Source organism: Podarcis raffonei, chromosome 5 (assembly GCF_027172205.1).
Source record: "Podarcis raffonei isolate rPodRaf1 chromosome 5, rPodRaf1.pri, whole genome shotgun sequence".
NCBI lineage: Eukaryota > Metazoa > Chordata > Lepidosauria > Squamata > Lacertidae > Podarcis > Podarcis raffonei.
Window position 1 is genome coordinate 48,507,904 of NC_070606.1, and position 25,401 is coordinate 48,533,304.

At 43.7% G+C, this 25,401-nt stretch overlaps 1 protein-coding gene across 1 annotated transcript in view; it reads right to left on the reverse strand.

Annotated features, from left to right (window-relative positions):
* The window catches only part of PLPP4 (phospholipid phosphatase 4), a 101,221-nt gene extending 76,132 nt beyond the window's left edge, over positions 1-25,089 (reverse strand). The window contains exon 1 of the mRNA XM_053389033.1: positions 24,366-25,089. Within this exon, the coding sequence (XP_053245008.1) occupies positions 24,366-24,421 (56 nt within the window). The 5' untranslated portion in view covers positions 24,422-25,089. The remainder of the gene's footprint in view (positions 1-24,365) is intronic.
* Positions 25,090-25,401: the final 312 nt, after the last annotated feature.

Genomic DNA, 25,401 nt, shown 5'->3' on the forward strand with positions numbered 1-25,401 from the left:
TATACTGTCAATCTGGCCAACTGACTCCACAGGCCTGGAGCAGTTACCAAGCTATACACTATTTATTTATCTCCTCTCCTTCGGGAGGAAGGGAAGAGCTAATTTTACAGAAATCACTGGTGTAAGTAGGTAAAGGATCAGCACCCTCTGTGCCCTATTGAGTCAAATGCTGGGGAAATATTATAGAAACTAAATTGCACTGGGCTACTAATTGGCAAACAAAAAGTTATTAGAACACACCTGTATTTTCTGACAAACTAGGACTAGTGATCAGAAAGTCTGTCTCGCTTGCATTTATTTATTAAAATCAGCTTCCCAATGAAACACTAATTTGTCGTGCACATCCTCTCCTGGGTATCCCAGATGAATAAGTAGGAGTGACCTCAGAATGTTTAACAACGTTGCTTCTTTGTGGAACCTGACTCTGTATCATTTCAAACATGAAAAATTCATGGTTGCGCCCTGGAGATACTTTAAGGAAATCAGTAGAAATAATAAATTACTTTTAAAAGGGAATTTCAGTGGAGAAGGATTTGTCTTTGTCCTAGTCCAATGATACAGATAAGATAAAGTTTCGCTATATATTCTTTCTTGTTGCTTTTAACGTCAAGGAAAATCAGCAGCAGTTCAAAAGCTATGAGTTTTATTTTTACCACAGTCAGAAGCTTTCTGTGGAAAGCCCTTGAGAATGAACAAATTTTAAAAGTTTGTGCACACACAATTTATATCCAATAATCTGCTGATTTTGCAATTCACAATTTATTGTAATTTTATGCTGATCTTCATATCCCCATTAGTCTTGCTAGGGTATCTGCCATGAAATATACAATCCTGATACTCTGCTGATAAAGGAACATCAATTATACATTTACAAACGACCAAAGTTTGTTGAGGGATTTGGAAAGTTGAATGTGAATGTAGATATTCAAAGGAAATGGATCCTTGCCACTGATTTATAATCTACTATGATAAGCAGGTAGGGAGGAAACAAAGACTTTGAGTGTGTCTGTGGAACCCAATAGGCTTTTTCAGTAAGCCACCAGGTGTTCTGTAAATCAAGTTCTCTTCTAAGCACAATGGGAGGTTATAGCTGCTTTTTTCTGCTTTCTCACTCAGCAGATGGTTCCCAAACCAGGGCAGGCTTACCTTTCCCTAGGCTACGGCTGTTCTGCAGTGCAAGATCTCTTGCTCATATTCATTCTGCCTATATTTAAGGGCCTAAATCTCACTGAGCATCAAGACCCCTAAACAGAGGTGCCAACTTATGCCGTAGGTTGAGGGGGCCCAGGGTCATGGGTCACGTTACACATGAGACGCACGAGTGTGACATCACACACACATTGTTGGAATGAGGCTGAGCAGGGAGCCGAGCATGGTGTGGCTTCTAAGGCCAGCAGCTCATCCTCTCTCGCACTCGGCCTCCTTCCACAGCAGTAGGAGGAGGAGGAGGAGCCAGCCACACCGCCTATGACAGCTCAACCTCCATGAGCTGGCACTGCTGCCCCCAAACCTAGATATTCTAAGGAAGATACAGAGGAAAGGAATTACACATTTGTCCCAACTAGAGGTCTTTTCAGCCCCTTCTCTGGCCCCTAGTCTGAATATATAGCCCTTCTGCTTTTTTCTCACAAACTGAACCCCAATAACATCTCCATTCCTTGCAATATCATGAATTCTGCACATACAGACTTGATGAGGCTTTTTAAGACAGCACAGTAATCTCCTTCCAGGAGGAGTCAACTTTCCCAGCCTATTTATGGCCCTGCAGCTTACAGAGAGATATGGGTTAAAACCAGTATCAGATCACAAGTATTGCCACTCTCTGAAGATGTATTGTAGAGAGTTCTCTAGCAAGGCCCCGGGTGGAATCTACACACATAAAAAACGCTGTGAATTTTTTTAAAAAAAGGTTTCGAAAAATACATGGAATTTTGCATAGCTCACTTTCGCCATCTAGTGTCACATTTGTATATTGTACTTTAAAACACATTTAAAACGTTTTACTTGCAGCTGTGTGAGTCCCAGGAAACATTACAGTTAATGTCATTGTAATTGTAATTAGTGTCATATAGTGCTATACTGTGTCAATAAGTGTTTGCGGCTGAGGTCAGGAGTTTCCTGTTGAAATTCTGTTCTCATTTAAAAGAGATAAACTTCTTGTTTAGCTAACTGTTCAGTGTGTCCTCACAGCTTTCCATGACAGTTTTTTTAAAAAAATAAAATAAAACATTTATAGGTACAGAATCAGCACATTTTTAAAATGACTGTTGCTCTTGCTGAGTTTGTCTAAGATCTACTCTGGATCAAGCTGAGTTAGAACAGTGATTTAAAACTAATTGTGTGTTGATTCTGTACCTATGAATGAAATGTTAGGATATTTCCGTTCCACCTTAAAAGGGAGCAGGATGTTTGTATAACAGCCTGCGTAAGTTCCTGTCTCACAGGATGTTTATGTTGTAAGTTCCTTTCGTTTTTGTCTGTTTTGCCTGAGCAGTCGGAGCAGACGGTCATGCCTTCTTTGTTCTGACCAACGCCTAATAAACTGTAAATATGCATGTTCTGCTCTCATGCTGTGCAACTTCTGTTGTGTGAATTCTGCTGATAGAGTGTGCACAAGTCCAAGAATGTGGCTATCTTTTCTTGAGGCTTTGTGTCGCTATAATTGCTAGATACTGCGTGACTAAGGGAGGTCGATGGATCATCCGGCACCGAGCTTGGGGGCTCAGATGGACTTTATCTCCCTGGCAGTATCCCAACAACAGGTTTCGGGCCCAGATTCACGGCACTTGCAGGAGAGTAAGACAGCGACAGACTGCTGAAAGGTATGTGCTGGAAAAGTGAAAGCAGAGGCTTTTCTGTTTGCCGCGGAAGAAGTCTTTGATGTCCGGCAAAGACTAATTGGCCTGGGAGCCGAGCCAGAGGCATCGTGATTTATGAGCTGCCGAGATAAGAAGTCTTTGGAGGCATAACGGCTCACGTAAAAAGCTGGAATGGAGTTTTTCCAAGCTTCGGAGGCCACTGAGTGCCCTAAGTTAAATCGGCACAACTATCAGACCTGGGCAAAATGGTGTGAGAGTTTGCTGCGTCAGTTTGGAGTCTGGCATACTGTCTCTCAAGCCACTCCAGTTCCTCGGACAGAGAAATGGAAGGCCCAGGATTCGAAGGCCGTGGATATTATAGTTTTATCCGTCTCTCTGGAGGAAATAAAGATGCTTGCTGGAAATCTCACGGCACGTGACATGTGGGATGCTTTGAAAAGGGCCCACCAGCCAATAATCCCAGCCCAGTGTTTGAATGCATCGGAGGTCCTGGCTGTTTCCCAGAATGCTAGTGAATGCAGGGATGCTGAGGGCACCGGTTGCAAGCTGCAGGGGGAGCAGACTATAACGTCATCCCAGGCAGCATTCCAGCCTCCAGGGGGAGCCAAGGAGTCGGCAGCTGAGAGCTCTGTTTCTCGTGAGAACCAAGGTCAGAGCCTTTGCAGAGGCCGGAAGACCAGATGTAAACAGAGCAGGATGCTTGCAGGTGGCCAGGAGCGGGGGGGCAAGTTGCAAAAGCCCATGCCAGTGGAAAACAGGGCTATGTTTGCTGGCACAGCTCCACCAAAGGCTAAAGGCACGTCTGATGGCCAGGAGCAGGGGGGCAAGTTGCAAAAGCCCATGCCAGTGGAAAACAAGGCTATGTTTGCTGGCACAGCTCCACCAAAGGCTAAAGGCACGTCTGATGGCCAGGAGCAGGGGGGCAAGTTGCAAAAGCCCTCGCCAGTGGAAAACAAGGCTATGTTTGCTGGCACAGCTTCACCAAAGGCTAAAGGCAAGCTGCAAAAGTCCACGCTGGTGGAAAACAAGGTTTTGTTTGCCAGCAAATCTGCTTCGAAGGGGAAGGCCAGGTTTGTTATTGACTCTGCGGCCACGCGCCATCTCACCAAAGACCGCCATCTGTTTATCTCCTTCACACCTCAAGATGGAGAGGTCCAGCTGGCTGATGGAAGGACTTTGCAAGCTACAGGAGTTGGGACTGTGAAACTTGCTAGTCTGAATACTACCATCAGAGATGTACTTTTTGTTCCAGGAGCTGCGGACAATTTGATTAGTGTACCACAGCTGACTGGGCGTGGTTTTGAGGTTTCCTTCAAGAGGACTGTCTGTGTCATCAGAAAAGGCAAAGAGGACATGTGGCATGCAAAGTTGATGGATGGTTTGTTCAGTCTAACTTATGATGACAATGCTGTTATATCTAATGCTGATACTTGTTGTGTTGCACAAACTAACAAGGTTCTTCATGCAGGATGCATTCATGATGCACATCGAAGATTTTGTCACCTCTCTTGGCAAGCGCTAGCCAAGATGCCTGAGTTGGTTGAAGGTTTGGACATCAAACCTTGTAAATTTCACATGAAATGTGTATCTTGTGCAGAGAACAAGGTGAAGGTTGCTCCAAAAGGCAAGGAGTCTAGCAGGCAGGCTTCCAAACCCTACCAGCTAGTTCACGCAGACCTGGTAGGTCCTCTAGCGCCCTCTTTGGGTAGAGCAAGGTACTTCATGGTTCTAATTGATTCTTTTTCCAGGTACATTCATGTGTTTATGCTCGAGCAGAAATCGCAAGCATTTCCTAAGTTCAAGGCATTCTGTGCTTGGTTGGAGAATGCTCACGGTAAACGTATTGGTTGTCTGTTTACTGATCGAGGCGGGGAATTCACTTCTCAGCAGTTTGAAGCTTTCCTGACTGAGAAGGGAATCCAGCATGACTTGTCAACGCCTAGATCGCCATGGATGAATGGGCTTGCGGAGAGAGCAAATCAAACGTTGCTGCAAGGGATAAAAACCATGTTGCATGATGCCAACCTCCCTGAGAAGTTTTGGGGGGAGGCTCTCTCGAATTTTGTTTACACTTTTAATCGCAGACTGTCATCACCTATAGGCTGCACTCCCTATGAGAAGATGTTTGGTAAGAAACCTAACACCAAGCACTTGAGAATCTTTGGTTCTGACATGTGGGTGCACACCCCACAAAGCAACAAGCTTGGGAAGCGTGGGGCACATGGTTTGTTCATGGGGTACGAAAAAGGTGCATACAGGGTATGGATGACTAACTCTAAATCCATAAAGTTCACAAGGAGTGTTGAGTACAATCCTAAGTGGGGGGAAAATGTGGGAATTTTCCAGAGTTACCCAGAGGAGGATGAAGGTGATGTGAAGAAAGCAGATCATGCTGAGAAAGCTGAGGAAACTGAGGATGATGATGATGATGATGATGATGGTGATGATGATCAGAGTTCGGATTCCAGTTCAGTGGGCGGCGCTGCTGCTGCTGTCAGTGACAGTGATGACACAGCAGACTACAAGAGCGCAAAGGCCTCAGTCAGACCATCTGATGAGTCTGACAATGAACTGGAAGAACCACTGTTCACCATTGGTCACTTTTCTCCTAAGAAGGAGGAGATGAGCACAGAAGACTTGCGTCTGGTTCGCAGGTCTGAAAGGGCGACCAAAGGCAAACCTCCAAAGAGATTTGCTGATGAGTTTGCTAAGATGGCAACTGCTGTTCTTAGTAGCTCAGAGAAGGTGTGGGAACCTTCAAGCTTCAAGGAGGTCCAGGAGTTAACCTCTAAAGATGCTGAGCCTTGGCTTAATGCCATGAAGGCTGAAGTTGATTCCTTGAACAGGAACCAGACTTGGGAGCTGGTACCGGTAGTCCCAGGGATGAGACTGGTTGGCAGCAAATGGGTCTTCAAGGCCAAGACAGACCAGAATGGCAAGGTTGTCAGACACAAAGCCAGATTGGTTGCCAGAGGTTTTTCACAGGTACCAGGACAGGATTACCACGAGACCTACTCACCCACGGTCAAATATGAGAGCATTCGGCTGATGCTCAAGATCGCTGCGGAGGAGAAACTGCATGTTTCCCATCATGACATAAATACAGCTTTTTTGTACGGGATTTTGGGGGAGGAGCTGTACATGCTTCCACCTGACGGGATGTAGATACAGAAGGGAATGGTCTGTAAACTGTGGAAATCCTTGTATGGTTTCAAGCAGAGTGCCAGGTGTTGGAACACAAAACTCACTGAAACGTTGCTTTCTCTAGGTTTTCACCAGGGCAAAGCTGATCCATGTGTGTTTGTCAAGGAGGAGGGGCAAAACAAACTGTATTGTTTATGTTTTGTTGATGATCTTCTGATGTTTTGGAAGAATCAGGCTTTCTACCAAAGCACCCTAGCTCAGCTGAAGGAGCACTTTGACATGAAGGATCTTGGTGAGGTATCCAACTATCTTTCTCTGCAGGTGGAGAGGGACCAAGCAGGTAATTTTCTGGTACACCAAACACAGAAAATTGCTGATGTATTAACCAGGTTGAATTTGGTTGATGCAAACCCAGCAGACACACCGATGGTGACAGGTTACCAGGTAGACAGTACTGCTGAAGCGTTTTCTGACACAACGCTGTACAGATGCATTCTAGGCAAGTTGAATTTCATTGCTAGATGTTCAAGACCTGACATTGCTGTAAGCACTAACCTGCTTAGCAGACATGCTAACAATCCTACTGTTCAGGATTGGAAAGCTCTGAAGCGCATAGCCCGGTATTTGAAAGGGACTATGCACTACAGGCTGAGGTTCACCAGTCAGAAGACTGGAGGTCTTGAAATCTTTGCAGATGCAAGTTTTGGAAGTGACACCACAGATGGTACGAGCACTTCTGGAGTATGCTACATGTACAACCACTGCCTGTTTGACTGGTTGTGCAAAAAGCAGACGACAGTTAGCCTAAGTTCCTGTGAAGCAGAACTCAATGCTCTGTCATTTTCACTCATGGATTGTGAATGGTTGATGCAACTGTTTAAGGACATTGGGGTTTCTGTGAAATGTCCTATACAAGTGTATCAAGACAATAGATCTTGTTTGGCTTTGCTGAACTCGGAGAGTTGCAAGCAAAGGACCAAGTACTTGCAGATTAAGCTACATCGTGCAAGAGAGTGTATTCAGAAAGGACTCATTCAGGTGTCCTACATGCCAGGAAATGAAATTCCTGCTGATCTGTTGTCTAAGGTTGTTAACAGAGAACAACTGAAGGTTTACGCACAAAGGTTGCAATTGGGTTGAACCACAGGTACTACAGGTTACACGGAAAGGGGGAGGATGTTAGGATATTTCCGTTCCACCTTAAAAGGGAGCAGGATGTTTGTATAACAGCCTGCGTAAGTTCCTGTCTCACAGGATGTTTATGTTGTAAGTTCCTTTCGTTTTTGTCTGTTTTGCCTGAGCAGTCGGAGCAGACGGTCATGCCTTCTTTGTTCTGACCAACGCCTAATAAACTGTAAATATGCATGTTCTGCTCTCATGCTGTGCAACTTCTGTTGTGTGAATTCTGCTGATAGAGTGTGCACAAGTCCAAGAATGTGGCTATCTTTTCTTGAGGCTTCGTGTCGCTATAATTGCTAGATACTGCGTGACTAAGGGAGGTCGATGGATCGTCCGGCACCGAGCTTGGGGGCTCAGATGGACTTTATCTCCCTGGCAGTATCCCAACAAGAAATGCATTTATTTATTTTAAAACCCTTCAGGAAAAAGTGTCATAATACTGCAAAATACTTTAAACAAAACACTGAAGAGAGAAAAATTACCTTTTCTGTCTTCAAAGTATTGTGTGTGTGTGTGTGTGTGTGTGTGTGTGTGTGTGTCTCAATACTGGGAAAATAACCCCAGAAGAAAGGCAAATTTATAAATCCCACTTCATAGTCTAATAAAACACATTAATGTGATGGTGGGTGGTGGGGACTTTAAGATGTCAAGCAAAGCAATGTACAATCCTATAAATGTTTATTTTGAAATAAGCCCTGCGGTGTTCAATGTGGCTTACTGTCTACTGTGTTTAGGATTGCAAACATGCACATTACAGCTTTAATAATGGAGGATGAAAAACAGTCTTGGAGGCACAGTAGATAGGAATAAACCATCACAATCCCGTAAGTATCTAAAACCAGATCATGGAGCTTAAATAAGTTTTAGCCCTTCATTCCAACCATGGGGATGAACTGAATTTCATTTATTGAAAGGATAAATCGTGCAATAGCGGAATATCCACCTCTGCTTGGTAAAACATATGAAGACCAATTATTCAATAACAAACCATTGAGCTAAACCATTGAGATGTCACAAGTAGCAGCCGCCATTGACCCTGTTCAGTACATTATTCAAATACTGGGAGGGCCTCCTGTAATAGGGCATCTTCTGTATCCATAGGGACTCTTTGTGCCTTTTAGAACCCTGCTTTTCCAGGGTTTTTTAATCTGTGGGGAGCATCCATGAACACAGAAGTCTCCCCGCTTCATGCGATCACACCCCACCCACCCCCAACTCAGAGAAGGTAACAAGGGGAAAGGGTGAGCGCACTCATCCCTACAGCCCACTCTTATGGGATTACTCTACCCAGCAACAAAATGCCTGACCAAGGCTTCAGAATTTAATTTGTTCTGAGAAGTACCAGAACTGAACAGAGCTCACATTTAAAAAATCCACTCCTAGTGACCTCGAGCTTTCTTCATTTCTGCAGTACAGTTTAGGGTGGACTGGGGGACGTCATTTTGTTGCTGCTATCGTTAAACAAATCAGAGTCAGAAATCCTTACTGATCTAATACCAATCACCCAGGGATCTACCGGCATATCCAGATCTACCTTCTGCCAGCCACTGACTTAAAAGGGAAATCTGGCCAACACAATGTGAAACCTTGCCCCACAAATTTTACTTGTGTCCAAAGATTTCCAAAGACCTTAATAAACTAGCTTCTCTTCTTATGAAATAGATAATGTTTGGTGAGCTCTTTAGGATGGGAAAAGCTCTATAGAACTGTTAAGTATCACTGTTTCAGATGTGACAGTAGTGAACCATTGAACCAAGATAGATACAGTTCAGTGAAGGGAAAAACTGATCAAACAAGCTCTTTGCTTTCCTTTTTATTGCCATCTTCCCCTTAGCAGTGCTATGAAAACAGAAGCAAGGCAAGAAGTAATGGCTTTCAATGGTAGATATGGAGACACAGGTGAAACAATTGTCCTAATCTTAAGAGAAGGTCAGAGTTGTGCAGGGATGGGGAATTGGACAGAGGTTTTTGGACTCCAACTCCCAACAGCATGATCAATAGCCAGGGATGCAGGAGCACAAGCTTTAAAGGCTAGAGATGCGTAACATGTGGACCACACCAGGACCAGGTTCGTACTCTGCAAAGTTGTTCTTTTTCCACTGCTTGACCCCTCACCAATCACTGTGTGGCTTACCAGACCACTCACACACCAGGAGTGTATGATAACCATGCATTTACTTCAAATAATTAACAAATAAGCATTATTACAGTAAATCATAACTCCTTTTCCCCTGTTGTAACCAAGTCTGCTTGGCTTCTTGGAAGCAAGCAGCTTCAGTGATCCAGATGGTAACTCAGCAGCCTGGGTGCTTTTACCCTCCAAGTAGGTCAGCCAGCCTGGAAGACGAGGCAGAGCACATCCCCGGCTTGCAAGCTGGAGCTTGACAACCATAGCAGGGTCAGGATTACCCATCGGTTCTTCTGTAGCAAATGCCCTGTTCCACTTGAGGTGTCCTGCTGCCCACATTGTTCTCTCTCACCTTGCCCAGCGTCTGATGCTGGTGGTCGAGAACTGGATTGTCACCTCACTAGAAAGGGCTTAACTGAACTCATTTACTGAAAGAACAATGGGGGTCACATTGCAGAGTCCTGCTCCATGCAAGGGGAGATCCTGATTTGCAAAGGATCCTCTCTTCCAAGGAGGAGCTCTAATAATAATAATAATAATAATAATAATAATACATTTATTGTCATTGTACAACCTGTGTGAAATGAAATTAAACAAGCCTCCCTCCCCCCCCCACCACTCAATCTCTTATCGAACAACACACCACCTCGCAAGTCAATTTCGCAATGTTATTTTCTGTTCAACAGCCTATCAGCCTATGGATAGAAGCTATTTTTTAGCCTGTTGGTATGGCTGATTATACTTCTATATCTCCTGCCCAAGGGTAGAAGATTAAAGAGGTGATGGCCGGGGTGTGAGTCATCCCTGATAATTTTTCTCACTCTCCTGAGGCAACAATCCCTTGCAATGTCATCTAGCAGACTCAAGAGACAGCCCATGATATCATGTGCTGTATTCACCACCCTCTGTAGAGACTTTCTGTCCGTGGCTGTCAGGCCAGCATACCACATTGTGATACAATATGAAAGAACACTTTCTATTGTGGGCCGGTAAAAGGAGTTCATCAGTTGTTATTTAACATTATTCTTTCGCAAAACCCTGAGGAAATGGAGTCTCTGTTGGGCCTTTCTTACCACCTGAGTAATGTTGATTTTCCAATCCCAGGAATTTAAAGGAGACTCTCTCCACACAGCCCCCCCCCCCGATATACAATGGGGCAGGTTCCTCTCTCTTCCTCCGGAAGTCCAACACCATCTCCTTTGTCTTACTAATATTTAGGTGCGAGTTATTCTCTAAGCACCATGTAGATACTTTTTGAACCTCCCCTACAGGTGCACAATGGGATGAGGCCCCTTCTCAACAGTTGCTGAACACATGTCTAGTGGGAGTTATGACCAGCCTGGGTTAGGATATAGGAGCACAGCAGAAGGGCTGCCTATGAACTGTGAATGAGGCAGAGATAGTAGACGGGTTGGAGCTCCTTTAATTTCCTTGATCAAAACCAATGGGTGGGTGCGTGAGTGCGTGAGTGAGTGAGTGAGTGAAGGACAAATCTCTATTGTTGCTTGGGCCAGTCCTTGCATTTTTCTTTGGTGGGTTTGCTAACAAAATTCAATCTGCCTTGGATTCCTTTTCTCATCCCAAGTGTCAGGGACAGGCTGCAGGTTTTGGTGATGAAGGAGAACACTCTGCGCGTGCATAGGCACTGTTCTTAACTTTTGCTGTGCATACTCCAGAGCTCAGCCTGACAACAAATCTAGGGCTGGTGAACCCTTCTGCCACTTAAATTCCACTCTCCAAAATACACATCCTCTCCCACAGTGCTGATCTGAGGCAGTGGGAGTGGGGAGAGAAAGATTTACTAGAAGGGTATCTGGAGATCTGGAATTTTCCCATATTTTTCAGTAGAATCCTGCAACACAACTACATGGGAGTAGGCACCATTAAACTTGGGGGGGACTTATTTTGGAGAAGAGATCATACATTGGTGGAGTAAATCAAAGGAACTTCTGCTTAAATATGCATAGGACTGGACTGAAAGCTTCATCACAGTCTCCCAAGCTGCTCTGTTTTTTTAACCATGCCTAGAATTAAAATGCTGAAGATCTGGAGGAGAGTTTTCAAAACACATTGTTCTCCTTGTGGATTAATTCAAGCAGGTGGTTTTATAGCCTTTAGAACTAAATGAAAATCATCATTCATATTAGTGGTTTAAATTATAGAAAGGCAAAGGTAATTCATTGAAATGCCCTAATGTAGGGGAAATATAAGCTTCACTCTTGGTAGTCAAATGTGAAGACAATAGCATCTTCAAAGCAGTCACTCGCAATAGGAAATTAGTTTCTACTGCAAAGATGGCTTCATACAGCTACATACATCTTGTCGTCAAAACACTGATTTCAGGAACGCATATAAATATGGCTCGATGGTTCGTACAAATGCTTTTGTTTCACCACCCCTTTCCCCCCTTTCTCTGTGTTTTTCTTGTATCTGCACATTTCCTTTGCTCCTCCACTACATCATCTTAAATTTAAGCACTTGCGGTTCACTGAGTTGTGCCTCGTGTCACAGATATGTCATTCTTGATAGGACAAGAGGAGAACAATATCCAACAAAATTACCAGCCATGTGACTGTTATTGACTAAAATCCAGATCCTCCAGCTTATGCACTTCAAAGCATGCTTCTGAATACGTAAGGGTAACATTTTCTTCCTTTGCAGCTGTGAAAGGCGGCAGGGAGCCATCTCTTTACAGGTCTGAAATTGGCAGACCATGTCTTGTCCAAGTTCACAGTTCAGAGTTTTGTTCAGTTATTAGAAATCGCAAGATGGAGATTGCAAAAATAAAAAGTAACTGACAGCAGCGGTGCCAAGGAGCAGTCTCAGAGCCAAGTCCTCCTTATTTATCTACCACAGTAGAAAAGGTCGATGATGTTGTTTTGCAACAGAATGAATTACATTTCTCATTGCAAGTGAAAAACATGCACTTGATGGCACTACAGCCTCCCCACAATACAAAATTGCAATGGAAATCGATTGTAACCAAAATTCAATCAACAGGTTCAAAAGGAAACTGGCCACTTTTTCGACTGGGTGCAACGATGTAGCACACTCACATTATAACTGAACATCCAGACATTCACATGGAATAGAAAAGATGGAGACATAAAATGATAATACCCTATTTATTTGCAGAATCCGTTTCACAGTCTTGTCTCAACAAGAGCCCTTGGCAGCTTCGTTGTTGAAGGGTTACTGAAAAACGGCAACAAGGAAGATGAAATTGATGGCGACTTATTGACAATGATGTGGAAAGTGCCGAGGCAGCAGTGACTGGTACCCAATACAGCTGGTGAGGTGGAAGGCAGGAAGCCCACCAGCAGATGCAGCCAGACCAGCAAGGAAGGGCTGGGCCATGGGAAGTAGTCTGGAGCAAGTCCGGAGTTGGGAGCCAGGACTCTGGATCAAAGAGCAATCAAAGATCAAACCAGGAAGCAGAACCAAAGTATAATTAGGATCCAATGGAGAACATGCAGGCAAGGCGGGAGAACAAGTCAGGATTCAAGGAAAGATCAGAAATGCAGAGATATGCCAGGGCTTAGGCAGAGTTTGCTGCTCAAGCAAGACACAGATGAAAAGGGGAAGCCTTTTATACCTTTTCCTGCAAGGAAAAAACAATGATCAGCCAGCATAGTGGGAAGTGGGGGGCAGTTAAGAAGGTTTCTTAATGCATTCTTAATGTAGCGAGGCAGCTACACATGTCCTTAAGCTGCTCTTGACAGGAAGCTGGACAAGAATTTCATCACCTCTGAAAAAAAGAACAGAAGAGCTGTAGAGAGCATTCAGCTCCACTCTAAGTCCAGGGCCACTGAGTGACTCAACCATTACATGACATTAGAGGTTGGATGGCCATTGGTTAGTCACGATTTAGTTGAGATTCCTGCATTGCAGAGGTTGGACTGGATAAGCTTTGGAGATCCTTCCAATTCTACAATTCTATGATTCATTCCCCGCAAAGACAAGCATAGGACAAATGTAACGAATGGTTCAGCAGTTTAGTTACTCTGTGCAGATAGCAGAGTTCAGAACAGATAAGAGAACAGTCAGGAACATTAATTTGTCATTAGCAGGATGCCCACCAAATGTTGACGATGTCTGTAGTTTTAAACATAGGCCACCTTTCCATTGTAATCTCAGAATTTCCAAGCGTGTAAATACAGGGAGGGCAGACAGAGAGAATCAACTTCTGACTCCTGGGATAAAAACAACCCTTAAGATATGTTTGTCCTTGCTGCTCTTCTTAAGTGGGTATTTCATTTGGGAGGGCTGTCACCAGACTGTCTTTGCCCCTTCCCCTTCCTTGCCATCTTTCTGACAGTCCACACTGGTCAAAAGACAAGTGTACAGACATCTGGAAATCATATAAAATTGTTCTGGTTTCTCAAGGAGACTGTTTCAAGAAAAAGTTGTATCTGAAGCACCAAAAATATTTCTGCAGAGGAACCCCAATTCACTGTCCATCAAGTCATATCAGCGAGAGCATGAGACAAAATGACTCTGTCGGCATTAAATACATAATCTTCTGAAGATCAATTGCCTGCACTGTTGGATGGTCTATTTTCTACTCACCACCACAATTTTGTGCCAATATAAAAGCTTTAATCCTTTCTGTTTACCTAGTACTAATACTACTTATTATAAATCACCAGTTGTTTGCTGGTACCTTGAAGTACGTAAAAATGACATGCTCCATCTTGAGGAGACTTGCAATAGTAAATGAAAGTCACAGTCACACACACACACCCCGCACAAAACCCCCGCATTGAGGACATTGAAATTAAATATAAATAAGGTAAGAGACAGGACCAATTTGATGAACTTTTGCATCATCATACAGCAAAGGTGGAAAAGAAGAAAACATGTTCGTATCCTTGTTTCTCATGGGGACTGAAACGTAGGATTATATCTGTAGTCATGAGTGAATGTATTTGTTATGCCACCCACAAAGGACAGGTCTGGGTTACCAATAGCTGATTAAGTCTTAACTGACGTAGGATTACACAGGTTTAATATAATAACTATTCAATAATAATAATGTACATGTCTATACAGATTACATCCATATCACCCCACAGATAAACACATGTCTCCAAGGGATGCTGTTAACAAGATATTGCTTCTAAAGCACAATCCAATTACCCTGAATGACATTTCTACTGTGCATTACCTCACAATCAGTGAAGATCTCAAGCTATGATAAAATGGCCCTGAAAAGAAGTTGTTCTTAATCAACACGTGAAACAATTTTTAATGTTAGGCAATGTCACCTTAATCAACACTAGATCCCAGTCATGACTGCAGTAGCCAAATCTGAAAAGTCACAAAACAGCATTCTTTTTACGAATGCCATCTCACCAAAAAGCTAAATGTGACCATGCAAAGGCATGCATGGTATGTAGGCTTTTCTGCAGTTTGATAATGAAAACTATGTTACTTTGCATGTCCCTTTATTTAGGCTGGCAGCCAGGAAATCAAGAGCTAAATTTGTGACTCAACTATGATTTTTTTCCTGTTGTTTATTTTTTTTGCATTCTGTTTGGTTATGGCTTTTAGCTAAGCAAATAAAATTATTCCTACCTAATGACAACCATACCCCACCTTGTCACTACTGTATTTTTAAAGTCCATGCATCTTATAAGCAGCCATGTTACTTAAAAAAAAAATACACCCAAATCTACTTCAAGTGTTTAATGAGCAGACACTTTGTTCCAATTTGTATCTTGTAATCCAGATAAATATATTTATATGGTATCAGGTATACAAGATACAAAATGTAGAAATCAAGCTCACAGATCAATGCAGAGAACATAATAAAATACAGTATATATCAATGAGTTCACAGAAAAACAATATGAGACACCTTCAAAGACTTGCTGGAACAATAACATTTTATTATTTAGCCATTTTTATTAACACTTAGCTAATGCCTAAAACACATTGCAGATAGTGCCAGCCTGATCCCAGTGGACACAGAGTTCCATAATCTCAGTAGCCACAACTCTGCATGCACATTTCTAGTTAGTGATAACATGACATTACAAGAGCAGTCAATCATGCCTCAGTGATGGACCATAAATGTAGTGCAGGGATATAAAAAGTAAGGTGGTCCTTTAAATACTACAGAACTATGAAGAAGCCATAAACTTCACTCTGACTTTGTGCTGTGTCTAGTCTAACAGCAAAAAATAGTGACACTTTTCAAAAGGAACATTTTGATTTAGCATCACTGCAAGCCTTATTCAGGCATTATGGTCTCCACAAGTAGCGATCTGCTTTGTACACTTTCAGCAGTACTAAACTGTGTAGAATTAGTGGTCTGTGTTCCTCTGCCCACATCTGCCTTGAGGTTCCACGTTAAAATTGAACCTTTGTTTAAGCAGGTTCTAGATCATGCAATCTCCCCTTGACTTCTATTATGCATCTCGCATCCTCATTGTCATTCATTTTAACATCATAACGCCATATCTAAGTTGTCATTTTGGTGGTGTGATTCATCCCAGCCCCCTGTCCAAAGTCTGGATGTTCAACCCTATATTTCATCCTACAGTATCCAGCATGCTACATGCAAACAGGTGGCTACAGAAGGTCAGAAAGAATAGAAAGGTGTGTACAAGTGTGTGTAGAAATTAACCTACTGTACAAAATGTACACTTGTTTCTCCACCTGCTTTTGCTTCTGGCCCTGCCTACCTCTGGCATGTAGTCCAAAAGGTTATCCAGAATGGAATGCACACTCTGATACCAAAAAGGTCGCCCCAACCCTGCTGTAGACAGAGATGGACAGAGAACAGGAGGATCTGGCAGGCTTTTTCTCTCCAAGAAAAGGCAGGAAAGGGAACCAGGATTGCAAAGCAATCTACTTTATCTCTTGTGTCTGCCTGTGGAAAAAAAACACCATTACTCAAAAGAGTAAAGCGGGGATGCAGATAGATATTCAACTATTTACTGGGCACAGAAATGTCTAACTATGACTCTGAATCATGTCTGAATAGACCTGCTAGGTCAAACATTCTGCCTTCAAAAGCCTTCACTTCATTCTGCCTTCAAAAGCATACACTTATCTCACCCCTGATTTGAACCATTATTAGGCTACTTAAGCTGTCTAACTTCAGTAGCAGAACACCCTGGAGGATGAGGTAACCTTCACCATTTGATATTTCTAAATGCAAAGGAGTATTCACTTACTCAAATTTTAATTAGGTTATTAATTACTCATTCATCAAGTACAGCTGATGCCATCTCAAACAACTGCTTGCAGTTTTATTACTTTTATGAATGCCATACTCCCACTCTAACTCAAATACGTGTCACACCCCAGTGCTCTGCGATAACTTAGGCCCAAGAGTTTTCATCACTTTGAAATAGCTGGAGATTGCTAGTCAAGTCCAGCCAAGGTCATTCACACACAAAAACCAGTCTGAATCTTGAGTGCCTGGGTGCTCACAAAGGAGAGGCATGGTGAGAAAAAGAAAGCTAGTCCCATGAGTGTGCACAGGCATTCATAGTTGTTATGTGCTGTGCACATCACCCTTGCACTGCACCACTGTTGGTGCTCTGGAGAAGTGGAAGTACAGTGGTACCTTGGGTTAAGTACTTAATTTGTTCCGGAGGTCCATACTTAACCTGAAACTGTTCTTAACCTGAAGCACCACTTTAGCTAATGGGGCCTCCTGCTGCTGCCGCGCCACTGGAGCCCAATTTCTGTTCTTATCCTGAAGCAAAGTTCTTAACCTGAAGCACTATTTCTGGGTTAGCGGAGTCTGTAACCTGAAGCGTATGTAACCTGAAGCGTATGTAACCCGAGGTACCACTGTACTATAAATATAGGTACTGTCCATTGTCCTGAAACGGGGCATCAGCACTGTCCTACTGGACAGCACCATTCTTGGCTGTACTGCAAGGAAAGGCAGACTATTGGGAGAATTTTATGCACAACACAAAGAAAATAGCCCATTACAGCACTGGTGTTTGCTATCACAGTTAAAGAACACGGCCAGGATACTATATATGCAAAACAGATAGCTCTTTTACTGTTATCTGACAATCAACTGAATTCCTGTTAAAGATGATCTGGTGGGACGAGTTAACTTTTCTACCTGTACTTATTTTTCATTCATTAAAGTTAAAACTAATGAACACAGGATGTCTCTCTTATGTGGTTTAAAGTGCCAGACTCTGGAACTGTATTTGGAGTAATAGATACCTTAGAAAACCAGTAATAATTTGCAAATCCCTTCTCATTAAAAACAATCTTTTGATCCAGCAATGAATTTGATAACCTGGCTTGATAAAAATTCTATTTTTCTTTCTCCACTTTCATCCAACTTTAGTATTCAAGGAAGAGTGGAGTTTATTCCCATGAATACAGAATGCAAACCTGACAGCATTTGTCCCAGATGAACCAGCAACTCTGCAACATCGTCACAAAGAACAAAAAGAGCTTTCACCAACTCTCCCCCTTCTCCTGAGAAAAGTGCAGTTTCAGTTCCTGCAGCCTTGAAAAAAAATATTAGAACTGTGGTTCATGGTTCACTTTTTCAGGTAGCACATCAGACCTATGGGGGAAGATAAGGAAAACTAAGAGAAATGGGGTTGTCTTTAAAGTTACCGCTACAGTGATGAGGATTTCATAGAACTGGAGTTCCAACAGCGTTGGGTGGGCCCCAGCTTCTGCACTCCTGCAATAGTCTATCCCTGCAACAAACCATGCTTTGTCATGACATGAATGCATTATTTCAGTGATCTAAAATGTGTTCCTGTAATCAGTATGATCACCCTCTTGCTTCTAGGGAAGGGAATTATCAGGACCTTCTTGTGCCCTGGTAATTAATTTCTGGCAGAGGTGAGATGTCCGTTCCACCAGGACTTAATTTCTGGTCGACAGTTCAGTTTCATAGCCATTCTGCTACACTAGCTCACCCCAGCCCCTTCTACTAAACACAAACACATACAACATAACAGAGGATTGTAGCAAAATGCATCATACTAGCATAAATCTGTGAGTAGTTCCCATGGTGGTTAGCACACATGGAAATCTTATCACTTGCCAGCAGGAGTCCCACTGAAAGTACTCCTGACAAATACAATTCCATCTTTATTTGACTCTTTTATCACAAATCAGCTAACAACCAAGCTTCCACAACATCTATTGTAATTATCATTAAAATCATGTTGCCTGAATCCATGCCTAGTGATGTGTCGTTTCCATAATGAGGGCATCCAAGTATGAATTCTGGTGCTGTTCTGTATTTTATCAGCCTTACCAATTTGTGTGGGACAACATTTATGGAGCAACAGAATAACTGCTTTAACATGAAGATGTCACATTTATCAAGCATTATTCATCTCTCTCTCTCTCTCTCTCTCTCTATATATATATATATACGCAAAGAAAGGGGCCAATGTACTTTTGAAACCTCATTCAGCTAACAATCTATCAGCAACGATACAAATCCCAATGACTTTTGCCAATATGTGGTAGAAGGGAGTGGCATTGCATTTTTCTGTGCTACCAAGCTCCAGCAACAGATACACCAGGCACTTAAATTCCCTCATCATTATTTTCATCTATTCAATGGGAATGTTTCCTTGTCAAGAGAGTGGTGGCATTTTTGTGCTGTCAATTGACAAATGTATTCGTTTAAAATATTTATAGTCCACTCTCCATCTGGAGATATCTGGGCAAGTAAACAACAAAATCTATTTAAATAAAAAATACAAGACCATAACAATTATGAGCAGAATACAATACACTGAACAATTAATCACAGAAATGGAAAAAGAAAACTGCAGTTCCAGCTGGGTATTAATAACTTACAAAAGCCAGAGTGAAGAGCCAAGTTTTAAGCTGTGTCTGAATGAAACAAGTATAGGCACCTGCTGAATTTCAGAGGGGAGAGTTCCACAGTCGGGGTAGAAGGTTTATGAACATAACATAATGGAACAGGTGGGAAATCAGTTAAAAGGAGGAAGCTCCTTAGTAATATTATATGCTTTGGATGTAAAAGGTAGCAGATCCTGGTATCTCCAAGGTAGGAGTGCAACTAAGACTTCAATGTGAAATGGTGGAGAGTTCCTGCCATTCAGTGCAGTCCAGGGATGGAGAAATGTTTTCGGCTCAGGGGCTGTATCACCTCAAAGAGAGCCTCCTGAGGGTGGGGCCAGCAGCAAAAGTGAGTAGAGCAACAGATATGTATAGGAGGCTACATTCCAGCCATGCAAAAGTCAGATTTTTCTACGAATGTGTTCACACGCACATCTCCATTCAGTAAGCAAGAGGCATCATCACAATACAAGGACTATGATAGTTCAGCCAAGCAAAAGCAGGGAAGTAGAGCATGGGGTAAGGCTGGTGGAGTGAATGGCCTGTCCTACCAGACAGAGAAGCTTGGAGCACCACATTCAGCCCTGGGCCTGATGTTCCCAATGCCTGGTGTAGACAATAGACCAATGTTCTCAATATCAGGCAACTTCCCTATGGACAAGCCTCAGCTCTCTAAGAAACAAACAGATTCGACCTGGAGAAGCCCCCATTCAAGGCTCCTTCTTTTAGGCAACTGCAAATTTTTCACTGAATAGACCACAACCCTCCAGCCCACAGCCAACCATGACAGGGAATCTCCTAGTTCAGAAGCTATCGGCCATCGATGTGCAACAAAGTAGTAACTTCTAGCCATCGAAAGTTGTACCAACATTTTCAGCCAGTTCTGGAAACATCAGATGGCATGATCATCAATGTTAATTAAAAAGCAATCAAGCTGAACAAAAGATGGTAATCTCTACATTTGCCAGTACAGGGTAAACTTTTGTCTTACACAGCATGTTAACCAGCTCATTTTTTTTAAAAAAAGAAATGAGAATAACTACAAGCCCTCTATCTAAACTCAAGACCAACAGAACTGGAAATGCATGAAATATCTCAGAAAGTATAGACCCGCCCCCAGTTGTTCACTTTAATGCAGCAACAATCTTGCTCCCCGAGTAAGAATTTTGCCACCTTCCATTCTTCTGAAGTAACTCTAGACTCACCTTCAATGTTAACAGGAGCATATTCTCTGTGGGTAGCCAACAAACCTTTGCATGCTGTTGAACTCCATCTCCCATCAGCCCCAGTCAACACAGTCAGGGGTTCTCAACTCCCAGCCCAATCCACAAACCAAAACACTTGGGGTTTTAGAATTGGGGGGGGGAGGGGATTTCCCCTTTTCTTCAGCTGGGTTGAAGACTGTAGCTGTTTGATCTGTCCTCCCTTATATTGCATCCCAATCTTGAACTCATTCACTCCCATTTAGAAAAGGATATCCATGCATGCATGCAGCCATGCTTATCTCATCTGGAAAGGATTTGGTGGGTACATCTGATGCTTCCAGGAAGCACTGATGGGCAACGTGCCAGCTTGTGGGAAGAGAAAGCAACAGCTTTAAGCATACCCCACCTAGAGGTGTTCCTCACAGCTTCTGACCAACAACGATCCCTCCCTATATGCAGTATAGAATTTCTGGCTGGTGTCAAAGAGTTGAATGGGAATCTTTTTGTCCCATGTTTTGATTGACCTGGAAGAATGGCTTTTGTTTTTTTCTACTCTGAAGACTGACCGTTAGTGAGGGGCCCAAGTTAAATAGGTTGGTTGTATTTGATGGCTTGGCAGGTATGTGCAGGAACAGGTAGGCACCTTGAGACATTTTTGCAGGTGAACGGTGATTCCTGAGGCTTCCACTCAGGGCTGTGAGACCCAGGAGCACCATATGAATCATTTGGGGGGCTAACCTGTATCACCTACTCAGAGCTACAAGGCACCAAGGAGAGAGGAGACAGGAAGACCTTCCTCCTCACTTGAAAGGTGTGGCCTGGGGGGATAGGGGATATATTTCACTACTTCTTTCCTTGGCAGGAGAGTTTCATCCAATTATATCTGCTTTATTTCCCTGTTAGAAGGATTGAACTTTATCCCCACATATGTTTTCCACCCATTCAGATCCTACACTGTAGCAAATGAAACTGACCCTAGTTAAACCCCACACTTGGTGTCTTACTACACTATTTACACGTTTGCGCACACAACAATCTGATGTGGTAACCAATCCAAGCTGGAACATTAATGTTTTCTTTTCCTCTCATAGCCTACAGTACAATTCTGTGAAGATTTCCCTGCACTGGGTTTTCTTATGGCACATTTCAAACTGCAACCTTTTTAACACCCTATCTGTCATTTTTAGTGGTACCAGAGGGACGTCTTTTTTAAAAAAAGAAGGGGAGATCCCATAGAAAGGGAGTCTTTCTCCTCCCTCTCATCAGTTTGGCTCCTGCGCTCAGCAACCAGGCAGGACTATTCTGAATATTTAACTGAAAGCATGCACACTATTTTGTAATGTATTGATTGGCCTAATAAAAATCCCTAATGTGGATTTTTATTATGGGCCAACACCTTTGCTTCCTCTATAGTCAAACAAATATTCTACTGACACAGAGAACAGAAATCACAAAATGTGCACTGCAAATCCTTCCAGGCTTAGCAGCATAAAAGTGAACACTTTCAGCATGCACTAACTTAATAAAAAGTTGATCCAAACAAAATTGTACTGTAAGCTTTTCTGATCAGTGTATCTGGAGGGTGAAGGCTGGTATTAACAGGCAAGGGAGGGAGTACGGAGAAATCTCGCATCCAGTCATTGGAGCAAGCTCTTAATGTTACTTTGGAAGCTCCTTAAGGTAGCCTTGCCGAATGAAACCCTTGTGAGAAGTTATTTAAACAGATTTGCATTGTTCTTTTACTTTGTGCTGAATACGTGCCCTTCAAGTCCTTAGTCCATGCTGCAGGTTTCAACGGAAAGGAGAATCCCAAATATGATCATAAGGGTTACCAACTGCTGTGTGGCATTTCCAGACTGTAAAGTGAAAGCCAAGTATGTTCCCTATGGGGGGGGGGGGAATATCTGCTACATATTTTTTTTTTCCTTAGAGAAAGGTGGTTTGCCTCTTCTAAGAAAGGTGGGGTACAGAAGGGTGAGTTTTTGTTTAAAAACAAGAAATGTGACAAATCATTAATAAATGCACACAAGATTCATTTTTTAGCTCCAGAGTCCCTTTGAGCAAAATAGACCCTGCACCATTTTTAAGTTATGTTACATAACATGTCCTCCTCCACCCTGCAAGGGGGGAAAAAAAGACAAAACAAGGCACCAAATACAGCTGATTCACTTTCTTTTTTAAAAAAAGAAGATGAGAATCAGCAACTGTTTTCTACTACTTCGAAGCTACAGCATGCACTACAAAAGCCAAACACTTGGTGGAAATTACTCAGCACAAGTGTCCAAGATCCTTTACAATTATCAAACATGCAACACTAACATAAGCGTCCCAGCCAATTAAGAAGCAGCAGTGGTGCAGGGAGGCTGTGGAGGCAGCAGGACAAAAACCTGTTTTCTTTTGTCCCCCCACTTCCCAAATCACAGTCATCTTTCTCCCTCTTGTCAGCTTCCAGCAAAAGGCAGGAGGAACCTATTCAGCAGAATCCTGGCACAGGCAAGGAGGAGAGAACAGAGCATATAAACCAAGCCTCACTGCAGCACCTGTGCTCTCAGGTCAAGATTCCTTGATGTTGTTCAACTGGTCTAAGGAAGCATGTTTTTTCTATCCTTGGTGGAGTGAGGAATTGAAATAAACAATTCTGCTAGCAACCTTGGTGCTATTTATCACTTTCTGTACTTTTTTTTTTACACTACAAGCCTATGCATGACTACTCGAAAAGTAAGTCTCATTGACGTCAATGGGACATATTCTAGGGTAAGCAACCATAGGGCTGCCACCTTACTGCAGCTTAGGGTTAGAGCATGCAGAAGGTCCTATGTCTAATTGTGGGCATCTCCAGGGAGGGCTGCTAAAAACCCTGGAGAGCTCCTGTCAGTCAGTGACAGCAGTGCTGAACTAGATGGACCAATGGTCTGACTCAGTATAAGCCAGCTTCCTATGTTAACTCGGAAGTTAGTGCCACGGGGTTCAGTAGGGCTTACTCCCTTGTATAAGTGAGCATAGGATCGCAACCGAAAGTTATAACGAGGAGAAGAGAAGGAACAGAAAAGTTGAAGCAGGTTGAGGGAGAATTGAAAGTATGGATAGGTTACTAAAGTGAGCCACTAACAATGATTTCTTAATTTTTAACGGAACAAAATTTAAACAAGCCATAGAACAAATACAGTGCTAGTCATGGGGCTTACTTTTGGGGAGACAGGCACCGGATTGCACTGTAAGTCAAGCAGAGAAAGGCACAAATATTGAGGAACAAAAATGGGATTTCTCCTGGTGTTGATCCCCTCCTCCCCTTCTAAACCATTCCCAGCAGATAATGAACAGAACTTATACAGAGGGGCACTTTGCAGCCACACGTTGCAATCATGTTCCATTATCTAGATGGTGCTGTTTTACAAATTCTTCAGAATTATTAATTTTCATGAGAAGAAGAAAAACATTTTATTTCTTTTCCCCCTGTGGAACAAACTGCACCAACCAATGGCCGGCTGTGTCAATGTTTTACTGTTGGGAGCATTTTGACACCCCCTCCCCTCAGGCAGCTTTCGGAGTGAAAAACACGTTCTTTGCGGCAGGATTCGTTTGTGCCAGGGCTGCCTGTTTCCCGTGACAGGACTTAACTCTGGAACACGCAGAGACACCTCTGAGAAAGGTGTCTGAGCGCGTGCAGAGTGCATTTATTTTCCTACCATGTGATCACTAGCAGACTTCGCATATTAGGCGGAGGGTGCAAAGAGAAAGACTTTTAAGTTAAAAGAGAGGGGTACCCTTTGGTTAGAGTAAGGCTTTAAGGGGAGGCAAGTTCATTTTGGGAAGCTTTCAGTACCGCAGGTCCTCCCTGACCACCTTGACAGGTAGGGCGCGCAGCTGGAGCCTCAACCCTCCCGCAGCCACAGATCTCCCGGGTTGGCGGCACCCAAAGGGCATCTAGTCCATCCCCTCCCCTCCAACTCTCCCCGGCTCTGGCAACGGAGCTTTTAAAAATAATAAATAATAAATAATAATAATACTCGGTTGGTGCGCACTGGCGAGGCGAGCCGCCGTCTAGAGGAAACTTCCCGGGCTACTTACATGAAGACGCCGAAGAGCAGGACCCGTATCCCCACCTCCAGAGCGAGGTCCCACATGGCTCGGTCCAAAGAGAAGACGGGCTTTTTTGGGCGGTGATGGTGGTGTGGAGGCAGGTGAGAGGTCCGATCCACTCGGCCGGCGGCTGCTTCACCACCTTAGTTTTAATCCCATGGAAAGAGGCAACAGGGAGGTGAGAACCTCAGCCCAAGCGCGGCGTCTCTCCGGAGCCCTCCGCGGCCAGCCGAGTCCAGCGCGGCGCTCCCAGTCCATGCCAAGCGCCACCCAAGCGCCCGAGAGTGCAGCCTGCGCCCTAGACGGCAGCCGCGACTGCGGCGTCGGCGCGCTGGCCTCTTGGAGCTGCTGCTGACTCTCCCGCGCTGCCCACCCGGCGCTGCCGCTCTTCGCCTTCTGGCCGGGACTCCCTTTCCTCTCGCAGTCTCGCTCCAAGCGCGCCTGGCAGGAGAGACGCCTTTCGCTTCCGAGAGCAGTCTGGGCTGAAGGGATCCTGGGGGGTTTCCATGCCCCTCCCCGTCGAGGAAAACTATCTGTTGCCTGCCTCTAGTGGTCCGACGCTCTCCTGCCTCTCCGCCTCCCGCCCACCAGCTCGGGAGATTCCCCTCTGGCAGGATCTCCTTGGCTCTCTTGATCAGCATCCGGAGTTGCCCATTTTCGCCGGGAGAGATGCGTTACCCAGGAGCGAAATGCCAACGCTCATTCAGTGTGTAGTACGGCGTGGAAAATCACCCGTTATGTTTACGCGGTTGCAAGGTGGTGGAATAAGGGCTAACGCTCCTGTCAAGCCTGCGTAGCGCAGCATCACAGGCAGAGATGGAGCAGGTAAAGCTTTCAGCAGGCAGGCATCAGGAAAGCTTTCTTGGATGAATGGTTTGCTTTCTGTTCCCTTGACACAGAAGCCCCGCCAGGAAGAGATTTAAATAAGGCAAAAATCTTTCAGAAGTACCCCCCCCCCAAAAAAAATCCCCAATCAGCATTTATTTATTAGCTTCATAATCATGCTTCCACTCTCTCCTTCCAT